Source organism: Electrona antarctica, assembly GCF_951216825.1.
Source record: "Electrona antarctica genome assembly, chromosome: 6".
Taxonomy (NCBI): domain Eukaryota; kingdom Metazoa; phylum Chordata; class Actinopteri; order Myctophiformes; family Myctophidae; genus Electrona; species Electrona antarctica.
The window spans coordinates 54,110,056-54,136,346 of record NC_136811.1 but is presented as its reverse complement, the minus strand read 5'-3'; the positions used below and the strand labels follow the sequence as shown (position 1 = coordinate 54,136,346).

Genomic DNA, 26,291 nt, shown 5'->3' with positions numbered 1-26,291 from the left:
GAAAAAAAGCTAGAGTGGGAGTGTCAACATAAACAGACTTCAATATAACTCTTTGAAAAGTACTGAACAAAGTTTAAACTACAACGCGTGAATGTGAAATGAATCAAGACGAGAAACACAATGGAATATGTATTGCCTTAAAAGTATGTACTGTACTGCTGTCCTAGTTTATTCAAAACCTACAGTATGGTTATGTAGACTTAGATAGCATTTTATACAGACTTATAGCATGTTACGTAGACAGCACTAGAATTGCATTGTATGTAGTCATAGCACTTTATAGTATAGTATAGTATAGTATAGTATAGTATAGTATAGTATAGTATAGTATAGTATAGTATAGTATAGTATAGTATAGTTTAGTTTCATTATATAGATATTCCACGGTTACGTTCTTAGCTTACGCATGTTCATGATAACTACTTTTTATGTACTGTATGTGATGTATTGCCATGCTTTTTGTTCTTGCTTAATGTAAGTCGCTCTGGATTAAGAGCGTCTGCTAAATGCCTAAATTGTTCTCTCTGCTTTCTATTCATGTGACAATTGGTGATAGTCACACATTGACTATAGAGTTCATGCTTACTCTGCTTATTCTGATCTCTCACTCACGGTATCAGACAGTCACTCTGGATAATAAGAGCATCTGCTAAATGCATCATTGCAAATAGTAAATAGTAAATGGATCCTTTATAGACCAACTGTCAGACAACCAGTGTGTCTGTCACCTCTCTCCCAGAGGACATGGCTGCTGTCTGGCTCCATGTCTGACACCGTAGAACAACTTGCTTATCCATGCTGAATCAGTGATAGATAGGTGTGCCACTAAGTCAATACAACTCCATGTTGAATATAAAGAATACAATGTAAATAGATTAGGTATATGTTTAAAGGTATAGGGTATAGGGGAGAGCCGCCATGGTTGTAACGCGTCATGGTTGTAACATATGCATGTTATCTCTTGATTGGTCAACGCCCTCATGGCGTCAGTATGTGTACAGCAACGTACTCTACGTGCCCAGGAAGTTTCAAGTGTTTACCTTCATCCTACTGGGAATTATTAGCGAAAAACTGTAGTATCTGTTGGCTACAATAATATTCATCTACACTTTCCTCACATCATAACCAACAGTAGAAATTAAAACGAATGGAATAAGTGAATTAATTAATTTTGGGCGGGAACGCCTTTTGGTGTTTTAAGCATTATGTTGTACTTTAGCTATTGAAAAATAGCAGATCTACAAGCTCATAGCACGGCACAGAGTGCTGTGCTACGAGCTTGTAGATCTGCTATTTTTGAAAGATCGTGAAAATGTGGCACAAATCTTTGCATATATATTCTTTCACAGCGAACGTTTTTAACTCAAATCTTTACTTCTGGTGGGGTCTCTGGAACAACGTATTTTCAGGCGGGGGTCAGCGGCCAATTACATTTAATCTTGGGGGTCCTTGACATGAAAATGTTTGAGAACCACTGACATAGAAACATGGGTTTTTCAGAAAACTGTCAGGATTTAGAAGACATTTGTAGTATCGTTCCCAGGTCAAAATGGGTTAAGTCTAGTGAGTCTAGGGTAGAAGAGGAAAGTTACATAGTGCAGCTTTAACCACATGCTATAGCTTCCCTATTCTGGTGAAATTTACTAACTTTAGTCGTACTTCTCCTTTTTTTTAAAATCTTTTTGTCATCAGTTTTCTCCCGTATAGAGCAGTGGTTTTCAACCAGTGGTCTGGGGACCACCAGTGGTCCTTGAGGGTGTTCCAGGTATGGTCACCAGCTAAATGATGGAGTTGGTAACCAAATGGACTCTTAACTCATTACTCAATTTACAAGTCCAATCCAGAATGAATAAAGAATGACCATGATATAAATAAAAGTTTGAAAACCACTGCCATAGAGTGAAGAAAGCAAGTAGTGTCAAAATATGAGATAGTTTCATCAGCCTTTAATTGCTGTATAGGCTACAATACTGCATGGTTTGTAAAACAGAAGCATAGCGGTCTGGTTGCATAGACTGTTTTTCTATCTAGGTCTGGGCCTCACGCCCTCCAAAGATCACAGGGACGTGAGGCCTTGACTGTTTGGAGTTTAATTAAACATTGTTTTTAATTTCATCCACTGTTGATCTGCCTGTATATTCTGTATGTTCTCAATGTGATATCAGTTCAACTTACCATATAAAATCTGTCTGTAACAGGTAACAAATACAGTAATAACAATTGTTCAAAAATGTTTCAAAAAGTTTGGAAAAAAGCGGATTAAAAAAAGAATAATAAACGCATAAATACAGCGCACTGAGTCTGACCAGTGCCTTCTATAGCAGTCGCACTGTGCAGTCACACTTTTTTTGGTTTGCTGCCATTTAAAAAATAAATAAAATAAGAAACATTCCCACTGAAATGCATTGACAGAATCTGCCATTATGGGTAGAATACAAGTGTGGTGTTACCGTCCGTGCCCCAAGGATACATAGAATGTCCTTTGAATATTTTACACAGGACTGTCAGATCAAGTTGAAAATTAATAGACTGGAACTATGCTATTGTCAAAGGTTTATTAAATACTTCCACTGTTGAGTTTATAAAAACCCAGTTTACAAACATTATTAATTAATCGCTGTAATAAAAAATAAGTCACGTGTTTGTACTTAAAACCTCATCAACAATCTACTATACATATACTACAGATTACAGAATATGCATATTATAATTTCTTGTTTTAATAACTTAAAAAATAACTCAATGAAGAACTGATTTAGTCCAAGCTATACTTTTCATAAAACCCACATATAACGTAACCACTTTCATTTTCCAAAACCTTTGATTCAATGAAGTAAAACATTAACAAAAAGTTGAAATCTCACTGTCTTTAGTACGGGAAGAACAATCAATGAGGAGTCATTCTGACATTCTAATAGGAGGTGGCCTGTATGAACCAATCAATGAGGAGTCATTCTGACATTCTAATAGGAGGTGGCCTGTATGAACCAGTTAAAGGAGCATTCAGTGATTTGGGTGATTTGGAGAAAAAAACAGTCCGCCCTGGTTACAAGATGTGCACATGCACACGCTCTACAGTGAGGGAAGTACAACAGACCAACAGCACACACACCAAGGCCCGCCCCACTCGATCATGATTGGAGGAAGGCCTCTCTCATCCTGATTGGATGAAAGCTTTGCCATCCAAAGCCCAAACCGAAACTAGGGTTTTTTGACCCCAGGGGCTCACTGGGGACAAGGAGGAACTCCTTATATGGTCAGCACACTTTATAGTAGGGAGGATTATCCAAAAAATAAGAAAAAATAAGTGATATTTGAATTAAGTGAAAATCACTGAATATACCTTTAAACTCTATATCCTTAGTTGACTGTAGCGCCGTTTGGAACCTCAAAAAGTAAAGGTATAGTCCGAGATGCATACAGATGTATACACTCCCCATAATAGGCTATAGGCTCCTGCATAAAAAAAAATCTTGTTTAAAAAAGATCTGATAATGATGATGTCACTGGACTGCCCACACACAGCCCTCCTATATGAGACGCAGACCAAAGTCGAAAAAAGGACCAATTTTATGAAGATAGGTTGAAAAGTGGTGAAGTGGTTCTTTAAGATAAATGACTCCTCAGTTCTCACACATCCAGTGGCCTGTGTTTGTACATGGTGAATTAGACCATCCTCCAAGACTGCTCCAGTATGCACAGTTCCTGTCTGCATCAGTATGAGGCCTGCTTGTGGCCCACAACCTGAAGAGTAAACAACAACTAAATTAGGCATTTAATTTTAAATCACATCCACTCACACTCAAATATACACATACAGTATATAGTGACCTTGATGACAATAGAGCGTCGCAGTCCCGCCCCCTTTCCAGACCCGGAAAATAATTCCCCGTTCATTTTCCTCATAGACTTTATTGTCATGATTTGTCACAACTCGAGTTGGCTTTGTCCACAGCGGAAACGTCTTTAAATACATATCTTTTGAAAAGTATATGAGGAAAATGAACAGGGAATAATTTTCCGGGTCTGGAAAGGGGGCGGGACTGCGGCGCTCTGAACAACTTAGTAAAATGTCTCACTGTGTTGTTGTCAGTGGTGTTCCATCCACCCACGTCCATTTGCCCCCAGTCCTGTTCAGACCAATCCATGATCCAAGGGCGGCAAATCCGCGGATGAATTCCTGATTAATTGAATTGACATGATAGAAACATAATAAATGTTCTCATAATGCATTCAGGTTTTCACTATTCATTATCCAAAGATCAACATCTTATATGATCAACATCTTCGCACGCACGCACGCACGCACGCACGCACGCACGCACGCACGCACACACACACACACAGCGATCCACTAACCTGTTCCTCTTGATTGTTAACAATGACCATATCTGCTCCTTTGTCCAGACACAGTTGCCTATTTGCCTGCCAAGTGATGCCTGCCTTTTCAGTAGATTTGTAGTAACAGCTGCCTCCAAACCTCTTCCATCCACTGGGACACAACTTGACTAAACATCAAACAAGACATGTAGAGTAGATATAATAATTATAGTTGTTGGTGACTTTTGCTTGATAAACATAAGGTAAACATTTCTCGACTTAGCCGCGGTAACTTAATACGTTTGTTTGATAGTATTAGTCGCCATACAGTAGCCAGAGATGTAGTGGGGGGCAGACCTATTAATTCATGTATTTATTTATTGAATAAATAGTGTTTCTGCTCATTTTCATTATTTAAGATATGTTTAACTAGTAGCTATATATGTAATTAAAGCAACACTATTGTAGTTTGGGATATCAGTGGCCACTCTGGACACAAATAACATGGCAGCCAATTGACGTCTTTGACTAGATTAGCAAAGAGTCTCTGCAGGCATGTCCGGCGAGGACGCCCTGTGATTGGCCAGTCTTCGCTTTGACTGGCAGTTCTGCTTTAATGCCATGGCAAAGTGCCATGATGAGGCCTACCCGCTGAGCAATAGACGTGCGTCTAAAAATGGGATAAAAAAACGTCTAAAAATGAAAGTTTTTTAGACGTCTATTCTTAGATTAGACGTTGATTAGCGGTTGTTTAAACGTCTATATATAGACGGTCTATATATAGACGTTTAAACAACCGCTAATCAACGTCTAATCTAAGAATAGACGTCTAAAAAACTTTCATTTTTAGACGTTTTTTATCGCATTTTTAGACGACCCTTTAGACGAATATTAGACGTCTATTAGACCAAAGAATGCTCAGTGCGTAATGTCAAGCCCCTATAGAGCGTCGCAGTCCCGCCCCCTACCATGGACCAGGAAATGAATCCCAATGCATTTTTCCAATAGACATTTCAAAAAGTATTTATTTAAAGACGGTTACGCCGCGGACAATGCCAACTCGAGTCGTGACAACTCATGACAACACAAACAATATTTTGGACCAAACAAATAATTACAAAGAAGAAAAAAAACAAAAAAAGTGTTGTAACCTGCCGTTTTTTTCTTCTTTCTAATTATCTTTTCGGCCCCAAAAATTGTGTTTGTTGTCATGATTTGTCACGACTCGAGTTGGCTTAGTCCGCGGCGTAAACGTCTTTAAATAAATACTTTCTGAAATGTCTATGAGGAAAATGAACGGAGAATCATTTCCTGGTCCATGGTAGGGGCGGGACTGCGACGCTCTATAGCAGGAACCCCCCCTGAGTCTTTACATTTATGGAAGGATGATTGTAACGTGTAACTTAATAATTGTATGGGACAAAATATTCTATATAGTAGTTAAACAGTTACATAGTGCTGCTTTAATTTTAAATGCCACTCACACTTCCTTGACAATAATTGAAATATCAATAATAATAGACACCTTAATATTCCTTCAGCAAGGTGTGTTATCTCTCTCACCTGCTATCTTTCTTTTAAGCTGGTTTACTTCATGTTGTAATTGCAGGATTGTGTTGTTATAGCTGGTCTCCAATTGGTCTCTCTGCAGGATTGTGTTGTTATAGCTGGTCTCCAATTGGTCTCTCTCCAGGGTCAGGTCGTTAATGGCCGAATGATCTGCAATGGACCACAAGTTGACAATAAACACAGTTAACATTCTTTTTTAATTAGACACAGTGGTGGGAAAAGTAGGCTACTCAATTGTACTTAAGTAAAAGTATACTAGATGTACACCATTACAAGTAGAAGTCCTGTATACAAAAAAATTACTCAAGCAAAAGTATAGGCTACAAAAGTACCGTCACCAAAATGTACTTAAAAGTTAAAGTACTCATATTGCAGAATGTCCCATTTTCACAAGTTCAAAATCTTTTGAAAATAGCTGATCTACAAGCTCACAATGCATCGCATCGCGACGCATTGTGAGCTTGTAGATCGGCTATTTTCAAATGGGTTTGTTTACATCTTGCCCCAATGCATTTCCAATGGAAGTCACATGGTTTTTTGTTGTACGCCTTTCGGCTGTGTTTCGACTCCCCCCCTCCCCCTCATACATGATGCAATCATGCAATTCAAGCTCGCAATTCAATTCCAATGGGAGTCACATGGTTTGACACACCATTTTTGTTGTATGAGAGGGGGAGGGGGGCAGTTGAAACATAGTCAAAAGCCGTACAACAAAAATGTTGTGTCAAACCATGTGACTTCCATTGGAAATGCATTGGGTAGCATCCAACAATGTTGTATGCTAGATGCGAAGGTGTGAGTGAAGCCCTAGAGTCTGTGTCCGCAGCAGCCTGTGTATGTGTGTGTGTGTGTGTGTAATAGAATGATATTTCTGCATGATAGTGAACTGCATACAGTGCATAGTATTTCTACATATTTCTGCATGATAGTGAACTGCATACAGTGCATAGTATTTCTACAGTGAAGATAACTGACTAGTAATGTCTGTGAGATCGATCGATTGCTCATGCCTTCAGCCTGCCTGTAGGGGGAACCGCAGCACCAATCTCCATTCAATACAAAGCCTTGAATGAGAGAAGACGTCTGCGTATTGTTTCACATACTATTATCCCCTGTTCCAGGTAAATATATGGGGAAACGTTACCCTGTGGATACATAGTTTCATGCTATTTTTGCACTCAGGGTTTTGTGTGTTTTGATGGGAGAAAGAACATTAATAGCGTTTGTAGTGCTTACTCACTGACCACAACATGTATACTATGAGCTAAGCTAAGCTAACGTAGCACAAGCCATGTCAGCAGACAGCACGTCGCTGTTTGTGATGACGTCACTCATAGAAAAGGGGTTACGGTTTTGCTGGATGCCAGAATGCACAACTCTGAAGAAGTGGTGCATAGTTATCATTACTGTTCTGTATTGCACTAATGTTTTCTGGGTACATTTTAGGCTGGTTAAAGTCACATTGCAAATGGTATGAAAAGAAGACATAAGTTTATTGAAGTTAAAAGTGATAATTAATCTAGAGCTAAAAGTGTTGGTTTAAAATGATTATTAACACATGCTTACCTATATACAGTATTTATCTCAGGGATATGGAATGTACAGTAAGCCAAGTTAAATGTGTTATTATGGACACCGAGCTACCTATACACTTACCTGGTTCTCGTCCTGTATAATTGATGATGATTCATACGTACCTTGATTGTGAAGATGCTGTAATATGTATGTTTATCTATGATGTGTTGATTATTTGATAATTGATTCAATACAAAGCCTTGAATGAGAGAAGACGTCTGCGTATTGTTTCACATACTATTATCCCCTGTTCCAGGGGTACAACAGAAGCAGAGTAGGCAAACATTAGAGCAGCAGAGAGACCCGTGCTGCGGGTTACAAATCACCCGTGGCTCCCGACCATGTGTGGCCGGGTTAAAACTAATCTGTGCTGCGGGTTACAAATCACCCGTGGCTCCCGACCATGCGTGGCCGGGTTAAAACGAATCTGTGCTGCGGGTTACAAATCAAACCCGTGGCCTCCTGTGAGGAGGCCACCATCTGAAAATATGGTGTTCCAGGGACCCCCCAGAAGCAAAAGATTTGAGTCAAAATGTTTCGCTCTGAAAGAATGTATATTCAAAGATTTGTGCCACATTTTTACAAAATGTCAATAGCTAATAATGCTTAAATAAGGGGTTCTCAACGTTTTTGGCTGGGGAACCAACGTTTGGCTGGGGAACCAACGTTTGGCTGGGGAACCAACGTTTGGCTGGGGAACCAACGTTTGGCTGGGGAACCAACGTTTGGCTGGGGAACCAACTGCTACCCTGAAGAAGGCAGTTGTACCTGCCGAAACGTTGGTTCCTACTCTGCATCCTAATAAATAATCTGCCCTTTGGCTATCAGTGTGTGTGCGGCCACTCTTTGGCTATCAGTGTGTGCGGCCACTCTTTGGCTATCAGTGTGTGTGCGCCGTGCGGCCACTCTTTGGCTATCAGTGTGTGTGCGCCGTGCTGCCACCCTTTGGCTATCAGTGTGTGCGGCCACTCTTTGGCTATCAGTGTGTGTGCGCCGTGCGGCCACTCTTTGGCTATCAGTGTGTGCGGCCACTCTTTGGCTATCAGTGTGTGCGGCCACTCTTTGGCTATCAGTGTGTGCGGCCACTCTTTGGCTATCAGTGTGTGTGCGCCGTGCGGCCACTCTTTGGCTATCAGTGTGTGTGCGCCGTGCTGCCACCTTTGGCTATCAGTGTGTGCGGCCACTCTTTGGCTATCAGTGTGTGTGCGCCGTGCGGCCACTCTTTGGCTATCAGTGTGTGTGCGGCTACTCTTTGGCTATCAGTGCAGTGCGGCCACTCTTTGGCTATCAGTGTGTGCGGCCACTCTTTGGCTATCAGTGTGTGTGCGGCTACTCTTTGGCTATCAGTGTGTGTGCGGCCACTCTTTGGCTATCAGTGTGTGAGCCACTCTTTGGCTATCAGTGTGTGTGCGGCCACTCTTTGGCTTTCAGTGTGTGTGCGGCCACTCTTTGGCTATCAGTGCAGTGCGGCCACTCTTTGGCTATCAGTGTGTGCGGCCACTCTTTGGCTATCAGTGTGTGCGGCCACTCTTTGGCTATCAGCGTGTGTGCGGCACTCTTTGGCTATCAGTGTGTGAGGCCACTCTTTGGCTATCAGTGTGTGCGGCCACTCTTTGGCTATCAGTGTGTGAGGCCACTCTTTGGCTATCAGTGTGTGAGGCCACTCTTTGGCTATCAGTGTGTGTGGCCACTCTTTGGCTATCAGTGTGTGCGGCCACTCTTTGGCTATCAGTGTGTGTGAGGCCACTCTTTGGCTATCAGTGTGTGTGGCCACTCTTTGGCTATCAGTGTGTGTGAGGCCACTCTTTGGCTATCAGTGTGTGTGCGGCCACTCTTTGGCTATCAGTGTGTGAGGCCACTCTTTGGCTATCAGTGTGTGTGTGGCCACTCTTTGGCTATCAGTGTGTGTGGCCACTCTTTGGCTATCAGTGTGTGCGGCCACTCTTTGGCTATCAGTGTGTGCGGCCACTCTTTGGCTATCAGTGTGTGAGGCCACTCTTTGGCTATCAGTGTGTGAGGCCACTCTTTGGCTATCAGTGTGTGTGCGGCCACTCTTTGGCTATCAGTGTGTGTGAGGCCACTCTTTGGCTATCAGTGTGTTCGGCCACTCTTTGGCTATCAGTGTGTGTGAGGCCACTCTTTGGCTATCAGTGTGTTCGGCCACTCTTTGGCTATCAGTGTGTGCTGCCACCCTTTGGCTATCAGTGTGTTCGGCCACTCTTTGGCTATCAGTGTGTGTGGCCACTCTTTGGCTATCAGTGTGTGTGCGGCCACCCTTTGGCTATCAGTGTGTGTGCGGCCACTCTTTGGCTATCAGTGTGTGCGGCCACTCTTTGGCTATCAGTGTGTGTGCGGCCACTCTTTGGCTATCAGTGTGTGCTGCCACCCTTTGGCTATCAGTGTGTGTGCGGCCACTCTTTGGCTATCAGTGTGTGCTGCCACCCTTTGGCTATCAGTGTGTGTGCGGCCACTCTTTGGCTATCAGTGTGTGTGCGGCCACTCTTTGGCTATCAGTGTGTGTGCGGCCACTCTTTGGCTATCAGTGTGTGTGCGGCCACTCTTTGGCTATCAGTGTGTGCTGCCACCCTTTGGCTATCAGTGTGTGTGCGGCCACTCTTTGGCTATCAGTGTGTGTGCGGCCACTCTTTGGCTATCAGTGTGTGTGCGGCCACTCTTTGGCTATCAGTGTGTGCGGCCACTCTTTGGCTATCAGTGTGTGTGAGCCACTCTTTGGCTATCAGTGTGTGTGAGCCACTCTTTGGCTATCAGTGTGTGTGTGGCCACTCTTTGGCTATCAGTGTGTGTGCGGCCACTCTTTGGCTATCAGTGTGTGCGGACACTCTTTGGCTATCAGTGTGTGAGGCCACTCTTTGGCTATCAGTGTGTGCGGCCACTCTTTGGCTATCAGTGTGTGTGAGCCACTCTTTGGCTATCAGTGTGTGTGGCCACTCTTTGGCTATCAGTGTGTGTGCGGCCACTCTTTGGCTATCAGTGTGTGTGTGGCCACTCTTTGGCTATCAGTGTGTGCGGCCACTCTTTGGCTATCAGTGTGTGTGGCCACTCTTTGGCTATCAGTGTGTGTGGCCACTCTTTGGCTATCAGTGTGTGCGGCCACTCTTTTGTCCTTTTAAGACTTAACTCTTTAGATGTACTCTAGTACTGGAAATGTTTCACAACAAGGATTCACACCCATTGGAAGCTGCAATGCTGTGTGTGCGTGTGCGTGTGTGTGTGTGCGTGCGTGCGTGCGTGCATGTGCGTGCATGTGAGTGTGTGCGTGCGTGCGTGCTCTTACCCCCACATTTTGGGACAGTACCGTCCCATCCGTTCAGCGTGCAGCGGCGTCTCCTGGACCCGGTGACCACTTGGTAGCTGAAATAAATTAAATGTAAAACATAAAACAAAAACAAAAAACGTGTCGAATTCCTTTTACTAAAGACCTGACCACCTGATTCTACAAAATGTCTTCCCAACTCCTAACAAGTTGCTATACATGTGCGTGCATGCATGCGTGTGTGCGTGCGTGCGTGCGTGCGTGCGTAAGTGTACTGTATAAGCCTACTCTGTACTGTAGGCTACTGTGCTATTGTTACAGTTATAGTGGGAAGTACAACAGCTGTACGGTAGCCATTTAGGCTGCTCAACAGTGCCACTTTAGGTCACCCAGTGGTATTGCCGTACTCAAACGGACGGTATACATATAGGGACAGACACACACATAGCTGTTCATTGGAGCGGTTTGACACCGCTCAAAGATACAAGATAAAGTATTTGTTGCTCTAGTACTGTAGTACAGTACAGTGTGTGTTCTAACAAGTCAAATTCAATAAATTACATTTCTCTGCTGTCAGGAGGAAACCTCATATCTCCAAAATGTTCATTTTTCAGGAAATTAAAAATATACATTTTTCAGGAAATTAAGAAAACCTTATATTTTGAAAACAAAGCAATTTACAACCTCATCAACGTTGGTGTTGTGACTTTCTATATTGTCAATTACTTCCATGAGAGGGGGAGAGGTAGTTGCTTTAGCAGACATTCGGAGGGTCCAATGGAGTTAAGAGGTTTTGTCCAAAGCACTTTTTACTACTTTCCATTGGTTCAATATTTTCGAAACAACACACAGACGGGTGTTCAATAGCACTGATTTATGCCACAAAAACAAATCAAAAACCTAAAAAATGGAGGTATGATGTTTCCTCCCGACAGCAACGATGTGGTGTTGCTGTTTAATTCAGTGGACAGAAGACTAAACATGTGTTCCTGAAGAGATGTAGACACATAGATATCGATATGGTTTTTTTAAATAATTTTTATCCCACGATTTTGTAACCCATTTTTCACCCCTGTGTCAATTATCTATTGTGATCCTGGGCTCTACACACCCTCCGCCAAACTAGTCCCCATATATGGGGGACATGGGAAGAGCAACGGACTTGAACTCATGCTTCCTTCATGCCTGACTGAGTGTCAAAGTTGCTCCTTTACACCTGACAGGGGGGAGTTTCCCTGGTTGGACGTAGCGCGTGGAAGGAACACGTTATTCCAACCAGTTCCTTTCCCCTCCATCAGGCGCCCCGGCTGGCCAGGGGGAGGCGGTTTAGAGACCAGGATTACTGCATGTTTTTTGTGAGTCCCTAGGGGACACGGGGAGAACATGCAAACTCCACACAGAAAGGCCCTTTCGCCAACCCCGCCTCGGGTATGGGCACGGAGTGGAAACACGCCGCCAGCAGCCACAGCATCCCGAGCGGGAATCGAACCCAGGACCTTCTAGCTGTGAGGCGACAGCACTACCAACTGTGCCACAGTGCCTCCAGATATCCATATGAATCAGAACAGTATAAAGGTGATACATACCCTGCTTGGCATGTGTACTGAACTTCTGACCCGATGACAAAATCATCTCCTTCTGTAAGAGGGAACGTTGCCAACGGAACGTCAACAGGGCGACCACATGATTTGACTGCAAACCAAAACAAAGTATGAGTGAGTGCAGGTGAAGACAATTCAGTGTAATTAAGGTTTGTTTCAAATATTTCATTTGTCATTTTGTCCAAGAAAAACAAGACAGGGAAGAAGCGGGGGGGATTAGGAGATCAAGGCAGGAAAGAAGAACGTTTTTTACGACAAGAAGTACAAGTAAAGGGTTTCAGATAATTTAAAAGAGGATGAAGAAGGTTAAATATGATGATGATGATGATGATGATGATTAGTTACATTTTCACCAGAAACACCCTGTATCGGGCCTGGGCCATGGCTCAGTGGCTGGCAATCCAGTCTGGCAGTGTGCCGCGGGTTCGACACCCGATCCCGACGGCCTTTACTGCATGTCTTCCCCCCCATCTCTCTCCCCATTTCCTGTCAGCCTACTGTGTGTCCGTCCATAAAAAATAAAATAAAGGCGAAAGCCACAAAAAAAAAACATTTAAAAAAGAAACACCCTGTATCAAAATGAGTGACTATCGTAAACGATTCAGAGCCACCGAATTCCAGTGTTTATTTTTGAGACGATTCTAAGATGACCGATGTTATTCTCCATAGAGTAACATATTTCCGCGACCCAGGGGATGAACGTGATGAATGTGTGTATGTGGTCCACAAGATTCGATATGTATTGAGTTGTGCTTGAAATGTACTGTAATTCTGCAAACTGTTAATAAATAATTCAATCAATCAATCAATCAATCAATCAAGCAAGCAAGCAAGCAAGCATACAAGGCTGCTGGTTCGCAAGACAAATTCCAGTGCACACTGACAATAAAGTTAAACTACTATATCATATCATAACATATATCATATCATGAACGAGGTCAGGACTTCGGTATTATTATCATTATTTTCCTCTTCGATGTCTCCCTTTTGACTGATACCTGTCCATTTAAACTCTAGACGGGCCTGTTGACTGATACCTGTCCATTCAAACTCTAGACGGGCCTGTTGACTGATACCTGTCCATTCAAACTCGAGACGGGCCTGTTGACTGATACCTGTCCATTTAAACTCGAGACGGGCCTGTTGACTGATACCTGTCCATTTAAAGTGTAAGTTATAAACGAAAGTTCAACTGAGAGGTGGAACGAACAGCCACCACCCAACTCAGTTCCCCTATTCGACCCTCTGCCCTGCTCCAACCAGATCAGTGCATCTCACGTCTGGGCCCCTTAAAAGGGTGCCTCCTACTCCCTTGTCTCACTTATGCCTTCCGTTCAGGTCACACACAGACACGCGAGCTCATCTCAGCTCACCATCATCATCCTTCGTTTCTTTCCAACCAACTTCGTAGTTCAACATGAAGACAACATCTTGCTTCCACGACCAGGCGCCCTCACCGCCCTGGTCCCGCAGCTTTCATCCTAGGACACACCGACGGGTGCCTCGCCAGCGTCCCAGGCCCTGCATGCCTCCATCAGATACAGTATTACACTACTTGCTCGCACTGCTATTTATTCACTTGAATGGTCCAACTCACAACGCAAACGTAACTGCTAACAGCCTAACTTCGATTCCGTTCCGATGCTGCCTCATCCGCGGACGTAATACCGTCCTATTTTCCCCATCGCTAACACTTTGCTCCAATTAATTCATGCCATGGTAATCTGCTAGTGTTTCAGATTCATGCTTCAATCATTCCGCTAGTGGGGGCGCTTCGTTCTACCAAACATTCCGCTTCATTAGCTTAGGTTGCAACCACATGCTTTTCAAACATTTCCAGCAGCTCATACTGCTTTCACTAGCCATATGCCGCAGCTACCTGCTACCAAACATTATCCAACAGCTACCATTAGCCCTCTCGTCTACCGCTCGTCGCTACCGTACGCTTCTAGCGCAGCGACTCCCAAACTATATCGGGGAACTGACCTGAACCTCGCCCATCCTCCGCTAGTTTCGTCGCCAGACGATACGGCTGGATACGCCGCTTCCAGTCTTCCCATTCTTTGGACGGTAGAATGCAAACTGTCCGGGGTATTAAACTTAGCCATTTTCCGAAGCGATGCGTCCGCCAAGTGCTTCGGTCACTTGTAACAGTTCTAGAAGTCCCATTGTCCACGCATGTGTATAATCCAAGTAGCAGTTCACTAAACTTTAGGCACGTAAACATCACAGCAGGCAGCAGCATGCACCGGTTGTCCATCACAACACACGTTGGTCACATTCAAAACATCAACACTAGACGATGTGCTTTACGGCAGCATCGTAGCCATAGCAACACAGTTCTCTTAAAGGTGCAGCTACACATATTGCATATATGACAAACCCTGATTGACGTTAGATCCTCACGTTGTGAGCTCGTAGCTCTCCCATTTCGACGTCTGTAGTGGCCAAGAAAGGAGCAAGAAAGAATGCTCCAAGTACAGTAACTGGTGTCTGAGGGTCTAAGCGTGCTCGTAGCCTCACTACACCTCAGAACATTGCTTCGCAGCTCGTCTGATTATTTCAGCATAGGTTCTCCATCATGTCTGGTTAGCTTTAGTTAGTTAAGAACTGGTGCTTCCGCTGGCGAAGGACTTTACTCAACTCCTTCTACGTCTTTAGGCCTCACTCTCCAATCACTAGCCAGTTCCGCAGCTTATTATAAGGTCAGTCGTTGACAATCGAAAATGAAGGGAAAATGCATGCCATATTGTCCATTACGCCATATCGTCTCCTCATCAGTAATTGCATTTAATGTTCATGTCGGCACCGTTCGTTTCACATCACCATTTCATCACTTAGTCAACATGAGTTAGCTTTCCATACATCAGCGCCCCTCACTTCACACGGGTGTGATTATCCACATTGCGTTTGCGCAGGAATCGGCTAGTGCGTGGAGCGGCTTCCCGCTGTCTCCATAATCGCACATTTAGGACTTCGTCATGCTTACACTTTCAACTGCGAAATTCGATTTGCCTAATTCATGTGTCCGTCAGACTCCAGCTTCAGTTAATGCTACACATTCAGTCATTTCACAATGGTCACGACATGACTAAACCGCAGCATGAAACACGATCCTTCATCCTCTTCAACCGCTCCTCCGCTTTCAACACGATGGTCACGTTAACTCCAAACGCAACGCTACCACTGCTTCAGTCAACACTACTCCGTCCATACGCGCTAACAACACGACCTCGATGACCATACTCACCCCGTCAACTTCATTGCTTCTCCTGCTCCAGTGTCAATTAAGTCTTAATAATTCTACTCACACTTCAACTGCTATGACGGTCCGACCACACTAATTCCATGCTTTGTGCTCCTCCATGTCCAGCTACCTGCTTGGCGATCATCTGGGATAAGAGTACCGTTCACGCATGCCGGGAAGGTCAGGTTCTCAGCCAGGCCTCATTCGTCTACCGGTCTTCTTCAACACGGACCCCACCGAGCTAAACTCCTCGTCAGCCATCCACCGCAATAGCTAATCCCATCGGCAGCCACGCACTGCAACAGCTAAACTCATCGGCAGCCACGCACTGCATCAGCTAAACTCATCGGCAGCCACGCACTGCATCAGCTAAACTCATCGGCAGCCACGCACTGCATCAGCTAAACTCATCGGCAGCCACGCACTGCATCAGCTAAACTCATCGGCGGCCACGCACCGCATCAGCTAAACTCATCGGCAGCCACGCACTGCATCAGCTAAACTCATCGGCAGCCATGCACTGCATCAGCTAAACTCGGCAGCCTCGCACCGTAACGTCCTAACTGCACCGTAATTCCTAAACACATAGGCAGCCACGCACCGTAACGTCCTAACTGAACTGTAATTCCTAAACACATAGGCAGCCACGCACCGTAACGTCCTAACTGCACTGTAATTCCTAAACACATAGGCAGCCTCGCACCGTAACGTCCTAACTGCACTGTAATTCCTAAACACATAGGAAGCCACGCACCGTAACGTCCGAACTGAACTGTAATTCCTAAACACATAGGCAGCCTCGCACCGTAACGTCCTAACTGCACTGTAATTCCTAAACACATAGGCAGCCACGCACCGTAACGTCCTAACTGCACTGTAATTCCTAAACACATAGGCAGCCACGCACCGTAACGTCCTAACTGCACCGTAATTCCTAAACACATAGGCAGCCATGCACCGTAACGTCCTAACTGCACTGTAATTTCTAAACACATAGGCAGCCATCCACACAACGTCTAATCGTAATCTGCCATCACAACTGGTATTTCAATCTACGACATCAGGTACTCATTTCCCTAGTAAGAACCAGCTCGACGTTGATGTCTCTTCACCAAGCAGCCACAGGTGTCCCGCTCCCCTAAGATCAGCGGCATTCAGTTTGCACTCAAACCACTCGCTCATAAGCCATAACTTATTCGCAGTTCCGTTGCTCAGAGAGCTCAGGCTATCGTTACAACGCTCCAAAAAACGCAGCAAGCTCCCACTTCAGGTTTTGGGGGGGAATTTTCCAAGCGGAATAGTTTCCCGCCAGTCGGTCATAATATTATTAATAATATTGATTTCAATGTCCGCTGCGTTAGTCATAACCCAAGAAACCTAACGTCGTTAAACCATTCCCCTCGGTCTGCCCCGTATTCGTCAAACAAACCTGATCCCCAGGTCTCGCAGGGTCCATCTGCAGAGCAGACTGATCTCCTTCGACCTCAATTAATTCCGTCCCCACGTTCCATGCTCATCTCTCTATTCGTAAAACGCATCTCCAGTCTCCATTACTAAATGGCTCAACCTAATCTCACGGTCCCCCGTCAACCGCTGCGCTTCACAGTACTCGCTACAACTACTGGTGGTCTCCATAGGTGGCCGGGTTCCTACTCATTCATTTAACATATCCCCGCTCACACCTCGTTAAGAGTTTCTCGCAAAGTCCAGTCTTTCTCTCACCCCAGCGTTCTCCAGGCTCGCAGAATTCATCCCCCCGGATCTTTCATACCTCCACTGTAAAGATGCCTCCATGTTAAGATTCCGCAATGGATCTTCATCAAGGTGCTATATCTACTAACTTCGCATCGACCCGTCGCTACAGTCGCATCTACCCGCTGACCTCAGCGGCTTCACATCCACGTCACTCCATCGTCCCGTCTCACCATCACTCGGAAACCTCCGTCGAGAGGTCTCACTCTCCAGCAGGCAACGTGCTCATGTCTAACATTCATGCTTCCTTCCACCACCTCATCCTCGCAGGATGCCCCAAGAAATGAGTATCCTCTCTTTCTCACCTAATAGATTCTCCCGGTAAACACAATCCGCCAGCCATTTGCCAAATTCTCAAATACCACGTAATTATCATTCTCAGCACGTTCCACGCACCTCATTCACGCCACCATATCGAAATCCTCTATCGTGAGGACGCCGGCGAATATTCATCTCATCTTGCCACAATCAGCCACCATTCCGAAATCCTCCGTCGGGAGGATGCCTCGTGAAATAATCAAATCCTCTATCGTGAGGATGCCTCTATCGTGAGGACGCCTGCCCCGCGAAATAATCATCCCATTCACGTTTCATTCATGCCATGCTAATCAACTTTACTCTCATTCCAATAGACTCTGCCGGCAAACGATGTCCGGCTAGCCATCCAGAGGCTCGCTAACCATCGGGCTTATTCGCCTACCAACCATGCCTACTAATCGTTCTCCCACGAGCCCCTTCCGCCAGGGCTCCCATACTGGCAGCGTCAGCTTCATCCCCTCCAAGCCAACTCCCGCGAGTCATCTAGCGTGAGGCTCCTATGAGCGGGGCCTTCCTCACTCTCCCATGGATCCCTTCTCGCCGAAGGCACCGTCTCGTCGAGGGAATCTCACCAACGTCGTTTGTATAGTTCCTTCCAGGTAAAACATTCATTTTACTCCTTCCTTTGGGGCGGGTCCGGAGCCCCTGCCTTCCATCAGGCAGGATCCGATTCGAGGCTCCCGATCAGAGCCTCTGCTGGGGCCCGCGCCAACTTACCTAACGTCATGCCAATACGAATGCATTCATTCTTGACTTTATCATGTTCCATTCATTCATTCTCAATGTAATCCCCTTCTCGTAATAAAAGCCAGTGCATTCATTCAGTCCTGTGTAGTGAAATCTCTTACAGTTGAAGTGTAAGTTATAAACGAAAGTTCAACTGAGAGGTGGAACGAACAGCCACCACCCAACTCAGTTCCCCTATTCGACCCTCTGCCCTGCTCCAACCAGATCAGTGCATCTCACGTCTGGGCCCCTTAAAAGGGTGCCTCCTACTCCCTTGTCTCACTTATGCCTTCCGTTCAGGTCAACCCGCCACCTCCCCGACACCGCCCAGCAGCAGGCACCACCAGGATGACCCCACGGGGGCGGGTCCGGAGCCCCTGCCTTCCATCAGGCAGGATCCGATTCGAGGCTCCCGATCAGAGCCTCTGCTGGGGCCCGCGCCAACTTACCTAACGTCATGCCAATACGAATGCATTCATTCTTGACTTTATCATGTTCCATTCATTCATTCTCAATGTAATCCCCTTCTCGTAATAAAAGCCAGTGCATTCATTCAGTCCTGTGTAGTGAAATCTCTTACAGTTGAACTCTATACGGGCCTGTTGACTGATACCTGTCCATTTAAACTCGAGACGGGCCTGTTGACTGATACCTGTCCATTTAAACTCTAGACGGGCCTGTTGACTGATACCTGTCCATTTAAACTCTAGACGGGCCTGTTGACTGATACCCGTCCATTTAAACTCTAGACGGGCCTGTTGACTGATACCTGTCCATTCAAACTCTAGACGGGCCTGTTGACTGATACCCGTCCATTTAAACTCTAGACGGGCCTGTTGACTGATACCTGTCCATTCAAACTCTAGACGGGCCTGTTGACTGATACCCGTCCATTTAAACTCTAGACGGGCCTGTTGACTGATACCTGTCCATTTAAAGTCGAGACGGGCCTGTTGACTGATACCTGTCCATTTAAACTCTAGACGGGCCTGTTGACTGATACCTGTCCATTTAAACTCTAGACAATTTACAATTTACAATTTAGGCATTTAGCAGACGCTCTTAATCCAGAGCGACTTACATTAAGCAATAACAAAAAGCATGGCATACATCACATGTATAAAAAGTAGTTATCATGAATCATGCGTAAACTAAGAACGTAACAGTGGAGTATCTATGTAAACTATACATACTATACTATATAATATATTATACATGTGTACTATAAAGTGCTATGACTACATAAAGTGCAATTCTAGAGCTGTCTACATAACAAGCTATAAGTCTGTTTAAAATAGACGGGCCTGTTGACTGATACCTGTCCATTTAAACTCTAGACGGGCCTGCCCCAAAGTTATTCGTGCAGCCGCACCCGGCAGCCGGCGTTCTCAACAGGCCATTAAGGCCCTATACATGGGCCCTCATCAAACCCTGTACACTCAAGAGAATGTCCCCGCTACCACCCTTAGATCTCTATACATGGGCCCTCATCAAACCCTGTACACTCAAGAGAATGTCCCCGCTACCACCCTTAGATCTCTATACATGGGCCCTCATCAAACCCTGTACACTCAAGAGAATGTCCCCGCTACCACCCTTAGATCTCTATACCTGGGCCCTCATCAAACCCTGTACACTCAAGAGAATGTCCCCGCTACCACCCTTAGATCTCTATACCTGGGCCCTCATCAAACCCTGTACACTCAAGAGAATGTCCCCGCTACCACCCTTAGATCTCTATACCTGGGCCCTCATCAAACCCTGTACACTCAAGAGAATGTCCCCGCTACCACCCTTAGATCTCTATATATGGAGCTGCCCTGTTCTGACATTCCATATGTTGATCTGACCTCATCAAACCCTGCACACACTCAAGACACGCTCCATATATGGCCAGTACAGAATTCATTCCATATGTTGATCTGACCCCCCCATGCCAAAGCTCCAGCGTTCGCCCAGCAGTCTGCCGTCAACGAGGCGGATAAAGGGCGAGGTCGCTTCTCGCCCTCAGGCGTCTAGTACAGCAGTCCAGTCTCTATACAGCACGGGTTCCCAAAGTGGGGTCCGGGGACCCCTAGGTGTACTTGAGGGAGTTCCAGGGCAGGGACGGATTAACCCCTACGAGGGCCCCTGGGCCGGTAATATTTGCAGGGCCCCCTTAGCGCGCGTGCGTGTGACATTTTCGTGTTTTTCCGTGTTTTTATCATCTTTTTGACCTAAGTTTAACAAAATGAACAGCCAATGAAGGGCCTTTTCAGGGCGTCAAACCTAGTACCTCACGGTCCAATTTCCCCGAAGGGCCCCTGAGAGCCAAGGGCCCCTGGGCCACGGCCCCACTGGCCCAATGGGTAATTTGTCCCTGTTCCAGGGTACCTAGCTCAATTTGAGATATAAGGAACCAAATGTACTCTTATGGGTCTGTAACTCAGAGAGTGTACAAATGGAACCAAATGGACCCTAACAGGTCCATTTGGTTCCATTTGTACACTCTCTGAGTTAAATTAACAGTGGTTTTACGATATAAATTGGGGTACCAGAGATAGAAATGCCATTAAATCGGGGGCATAATGCGTGTGAAATAATTTGGGGGTCCATGAAATGAACATGTTTCGGAATCACTGCTAGAGCCGTAAAAATCCTCCCTTATTGGGGTCACGGGGTCACGGGGTCACTGCAGGCATATGTTTTCAAATGGGGGGTCCGTGGCCTAATACATGGGACGGGTCCTTGACACGAAAAGGTTTGGGAACCTGCACTGCTATAGTATACAGTACCTTTGATCTGGAACCTGCCCCAATCTACCCCAATAGAGGTGTAATCATCATCTTTAGTGTAATCATAATCCTCATGATCTCTCTTAATCCAGTCCAGAAATCTGTAGACGTTGGTGTAGACACCGGGCGCGTTGCTCATGTCACACCGAGGCCCCCAGCTCACCAAACCAGCCAGGTAGTGGATTCCACCCTGTTCACACATCAGAGGTCCACCTGAATCACCCTGTAAAGACAACCCGTTTAATACAGTCATTATAGAGCGTCGCAGTCCCGCCCCCTACCAGGGCCCAAGAAATGATTCCCCGTTCATTTTCCTCATAGACTTTTCAAAAAGTATTTATTTAAAGACCTTTTAAGCCTCTTACAAAGCCAACTCGAGTTGTTTGGTCCAAAATATTGTGTTTGTTGTCATGATTTGTCACAATTCGAGTTGGGTTTGTACGACACTTATAAGGTCTTTAAATAAATACGTTTTGAAATGTCTATGGGAAAAATGCATTGGGAATTATTTCCTGGGCCTGACGTCGTCATGAAAGGGGGTGGGACTGCGACGCTCTGGGTGCGTTCGGAAATGCGCACCAGGAGCGCACTCGCCTATTAGTTTGCATTGCACAGTGCGCTCAGTGCGCTATTTCTGAACACGACCTACATAAAGACCAAATGTACCCAACATAAGGCCTGTTGTTGACAGCCATGAAATAAGGCTATAGGCTACTCACTGCCAGTAGTTTAGAATGTAATGCAATTAAACATTAAAACAAAAAGCATTTCAGCATACTGTATGGTTGTGGCATGATGTGGCACGCACACACACACACACACACACACACACACACACACACACACACACACACACACACACACACACACACACACACACACACACACACTCACTTGGCAGGCGTCGCTCCCTCCCTCCATGTATCCTGCACACATCATGTTCAGATCCAGTCGGTCTTCATAGGCATCCTTGCAGCGTTGCTCAGAGATCAACGGAACCTTGGCGTCCAACAGTCTGCTTGATTTTTTTCTACTCTCTGAGATTCAAGAACACAGAGAGGCAAAAGAGAGGAAAACTTGACACGTGCCTGCAATATGTTACCTAGAGTACATCTTATTTGTTTACACGGGCAAAGGAATAGAATACAGCATAGAGGGGAATAGATGAGCCAGGAACCTGTTCTTTAGCCAGAAATTAGTGTTATACACTGACCGTATAGGCAGGGCCGCTTTTTAGGTAGTGCGAACAGGGCCTCGCGCCTTGCTCCTTTAATAGGCTTGCGCCTTTAATAGGCTTATAAATGTTAACAATCACTTTCCCATTAGTAACCATTAGGTTACTAATCTAAGAGAGGCACTCATGCCAGTGTCCTCTGATCGTAGATGTATACCTGACAGAACTACGGCCAGTGTCTGTCCAATTAATCCATTCAATGAGCGATCCAGTCTGCACATGAATTTGTAGGTCGGGTTCCTCGACTCAGCCATGAAGGTGGTGAGACCCAAAGTACAAAAGAGCTCGCTGGCTCTAGTGCTCCTGGGTTTCTTTAACACCTCAGCGCTCAGGACGGAGATTAGTAAAAGGACGGAGATTTATTGATATCAAAACCGATCCAAAATGTTCCCTCCCATTTTAGCGGATGAGATCGAATAACTCTTGATCTCAAATCATTCCGTCCAATTCTAAGAAAAGATTATGTTTTTGACGGCCCATTGTGGTCCCGTCGCTAGTTGCGTTAGAATTTATCATACCTCCTGTTGTTGTCGATCGCCTCGGGGGTGTTTTGGCTACACGTTGCTACTTCAGGTACATCCAAGATGGCGCCTGGTGCGTCACTAAATGTGCTCCGTTGCTGAAATTCGCTGGGCGCTCTGATTTAATGGTCCTAAATACCCCCGGGCGTTCGGTGTGTTAACAGAATCCTAAAACAGTCATTGTAGGCTACTTGCAGCTTGCGTAAGCTCTCCCTCTTATACTTCACCCACAGTGGGGAAGTATAGGGAGGGGTGGAGTAAGCTATAAACAGGTTTACCTTAACATCAGTAGTACAGTGGTGAAATTTCCGAACCAACATGTTCACTTGTACATAGAGCATTCTCCTCTGTCTAGACATAACCTCGTCATCCTCCATAAAGTCATACCATAGACTATGGTATTATTCAGATCAGTCGTAATATACAGCAGATACATACCAGTTTTGCCCCATCCAGAGACCACACACTCCTTCTCATCATCGAATGGTTGCTCTGGCAGACAGGCAGTTTTAACATAGTGGGTTTCCATGGCACAGAGTTGACTTTCAGGGTGGGTGACATTCAGCTGAAGTAAAGCTGACACACAGAATGGTGCATTAGCATATCTGACAACAATGTACAGTTTAAGCATTTAGCAGACTCTTAATCCAGAGAGATTTACAGTAGGCAAGGTAAACACAATGTAATACATGCAAATGCATAGAAACAGTGTGATGCCTATAGGAGGAGATCAGTCCGGCCAAAAAAAAGTAGGCTACATTGAAAACCTTACAAACTATAGTATGCCAGGCCTACATATATTGATATATGACTAACATACCTTACATGTAATTTATGAAATCATTACAGTAATACCTCTTTGTCTGCCACCAAGTGGCGACAGATAGTACTGCACCAGTATGCCAGAGAATAATGTTTTGGGGTAGATTAATTTCCACGTTACAGGCAGACCTTCATTGTAACGATCAGCTATTAGCTCACGCTGTTTATACCTTCGCCAGAAACATTAACATGTCGGGAGCGATGCGGTAGAAAATCACAAATGACATCCGAACCTTCGATGGATCAGGAATGCCATGGACAGCGAACTTAGATTCAGAGTTATGAGGCCAACTTGCCTAGCAACCGGGCCAATGTTAAAAGCTGATTTCCAGCTAAACCGCTCCATATTTGATATAAAGCTTTAGGTACGAATATGTACGTAGCTGGCAGATTAAGTCCCATAGGGGCCATACAGTTGAATTATTTAAATTAACAATCATTTGAAAGTTGCACATGGACAATTGGACATGTATGTGCGTTCACATATCTCTGTACACGTATCTCTAGTCTGTACGTAAATTTACACAAATTTACACTCATTAGACCCCCACTAGAAAATATATGCCCAGACCCCCGTTTAATGGCATTTCTATCTCTGGGACCCCCAATTTATATTGTAAAATCAATGTTAATTTAACTCTGAGAGACAAACTATCATTTAGCTGGGGACCCCCTGGAAATCCCTCAGGTACGAAAGAGAAACGCAATGGAGTGCCGTTTAAACTGTTTTAGGCTGGTTTAGGATCAGTTTACTGTAGCCGTGCAGCGCAAAAAATAAATACAATTTGAGCTACGTAATGCATGGTTAGCGTAGGCTACCATACTGCAAGGAAAGCCAGCTGCCACTGCCTGCCAGGCTGATTTGAATTGAAAACACCAGCGTATAATCATTGATTACTTAGTTGTCAGGTCTCTCTGAATCTCTGAAATTATCGGATCATGGACCAAACTGTCACGGGTCCATCCGGGTTTTGTTTCCTTATTTTGCGACCATTTTTTTGGACCCATGAAGAGCTCTAGTAGACACCTTTCCGAGGAGAGACAGAGGCAGAGAGGCTGAGTGCAGCGCTCCAGCCCAGGGGAGGGGAGGGATCGGCTTCATCAAGCTGATATGACAGTGTCTGTCTGTCTGTCTGTCTGTCTGTCTGTCTGTCTGTCTGTCTGTCTGTCTGTCTGTGTGCGTTACTGAGTGTACAGCACTTGGTTTTAAAGAACACCTGGTTTTAAATGTGCTCTATAAATAAAGGGGACATTTTTATCATGTCATGTCAATTCATGGCCTCACCGATGTCACTATGAGAAGCGGAGAAGCTACCATCAGAGAAGTTTGTTTGCCTGTAATCCTGGTGAACGATGGCTCTCCCCACAGGGATGACCTGGTCAATTAAGAGTTCATTTTTCGTAAGGTACACTCCCCCCAAGACCACCTGCATGTCCATGGACCTGTTGGGGCTACTGGAAAAGAAAAAAAATAAAGAAAAAAAAGGACATTAACATAAAAGTCATTCTTCTTTCAAATCCGATACCTGTGTATAGACAAATTCAGAAACGGGTCTCATGGTCGCAGCAAACGTATTTCCTGTAGGTGGAGCCGACATAGCTGCGGTGTAAACCCGCACCTCTTCTACTACAGTGACTGGTAGAGTGACTGATGTTAGTCTGCTCAAACGTTACACTTTTACCTGCTTTTAACTAACACTAACTTTACAAAGATGCCCAGAACATTGGGATGAACCTGTGTAGTTTATGGCTGCAGTAGTGGCAACAATCAACTTTGGAGAAAAACGGAATGTCAAAAAATACATCGCGGTGGCTGAGACCAGAGCCATGGAGTAATGGTTGAGACGAAGCAGTGAAAGGTCCTGAAAGATACATAACGTCAGTCTTACCCAATACCCAGTCTTTCTGTTGTATGAACACAAGGTTGCTGTACTTTATACCTCATACTTTAAATGTTTAGTTTGAGGGGCCTGGCCATGGGCCAGGGCTTAATTTCATTATGGCTTCAGGAAATGTGTTTAAAATAATCCAGAGGCAGGGTGTTCATTTTCTCTCATTGCATAATATTGCCATCCATTATAAATTCAGTGCACCTTACATGCAGTGTGCAGCAGTGAGGACCCAACAGGATTCAATGAGGACGCCTCCACATTTATGCTTGAACTGCTCAGAGGAGCCGGTGGCTCTGCTCTGAAAGGACACCTGCCATGGATGATCCCCAGGACGAGACGGACTGCCTTTGATGATCTTCGTCCTATCACGAGGCTGAGGTCTGCCACACTGGGAGAACATGGCTGAACAAGATGGAGACATAACATGAGAGGCAGAGCTATAGAGCAGGATATCTCTCTCTGTGTGTGTGTGTGTGTGTGTGTGTGTGTGTGTGTGTGTGTGTGCGTGCGTGCGTGCGTGCGTGCGTGCGTGCGTGCGTGCGTGCGTGCGTGTTTAAAGGGTAACTGTCTGCAAATACACATAGACACATAGACAGACAGGCAGGCAGGCAGACAGACAGGCAGACAGACAGACAGACAGACAGACAGGCAGGCAGGCAGGCAGGC

The 26,291-nt window shown here is 45.2% G+C and overlaps 1 protein-coding gene across 1 annotated transcript in view; it reads right to left on the bottom strand.

Annotated features, from left to right (window-relative positions):
- LOC306924294 (uncharacterized protein) overlaps positions 1 to 25,906 on the bottom strand; it is a 31,961-nt gene extending 6,055 nt beyond the window's left edge. Inside the window, exons 1-7 of the mRNA XM_079502763.1 lie at positions 25,832 to 25,906; positions 25,019 to 25,188; positions 23,350 to 23,487; positions 22,051 to 22,193; positions 21,157 to 21,379; positions 12,325 to 12,430; positions 10,760 to 10,836 (exon numbers count right to left, since the gene is read on the bottom strand). Coding sequence (XP_079358889.1) covers positions 10,760 to 10,836; positions 12,325 to 12,430; positions 21,157 to 21,379; positions 22,051 to 22,193; positions 23,350 to 23,487; positions 25,019 to 25,172 — 841 coding nt within the window. The 5' untranslated portion in view covers positions 25,173 to 25,188; positions 25,832 to 25,906. The remainder of the gene's footprint in view (positions 1 to 10,759; positions 10,837 to 12,324; positions 12,431 to 21,156; positions 21,380 to 22,050; positions 22,194 to 23,349; positions 23,488 to 25,018; positions 25,189 to 25,831) is intronic.
- Between the last annotated feature and the right edge of the window lie 385 nt (positions 25,907 to 26,291).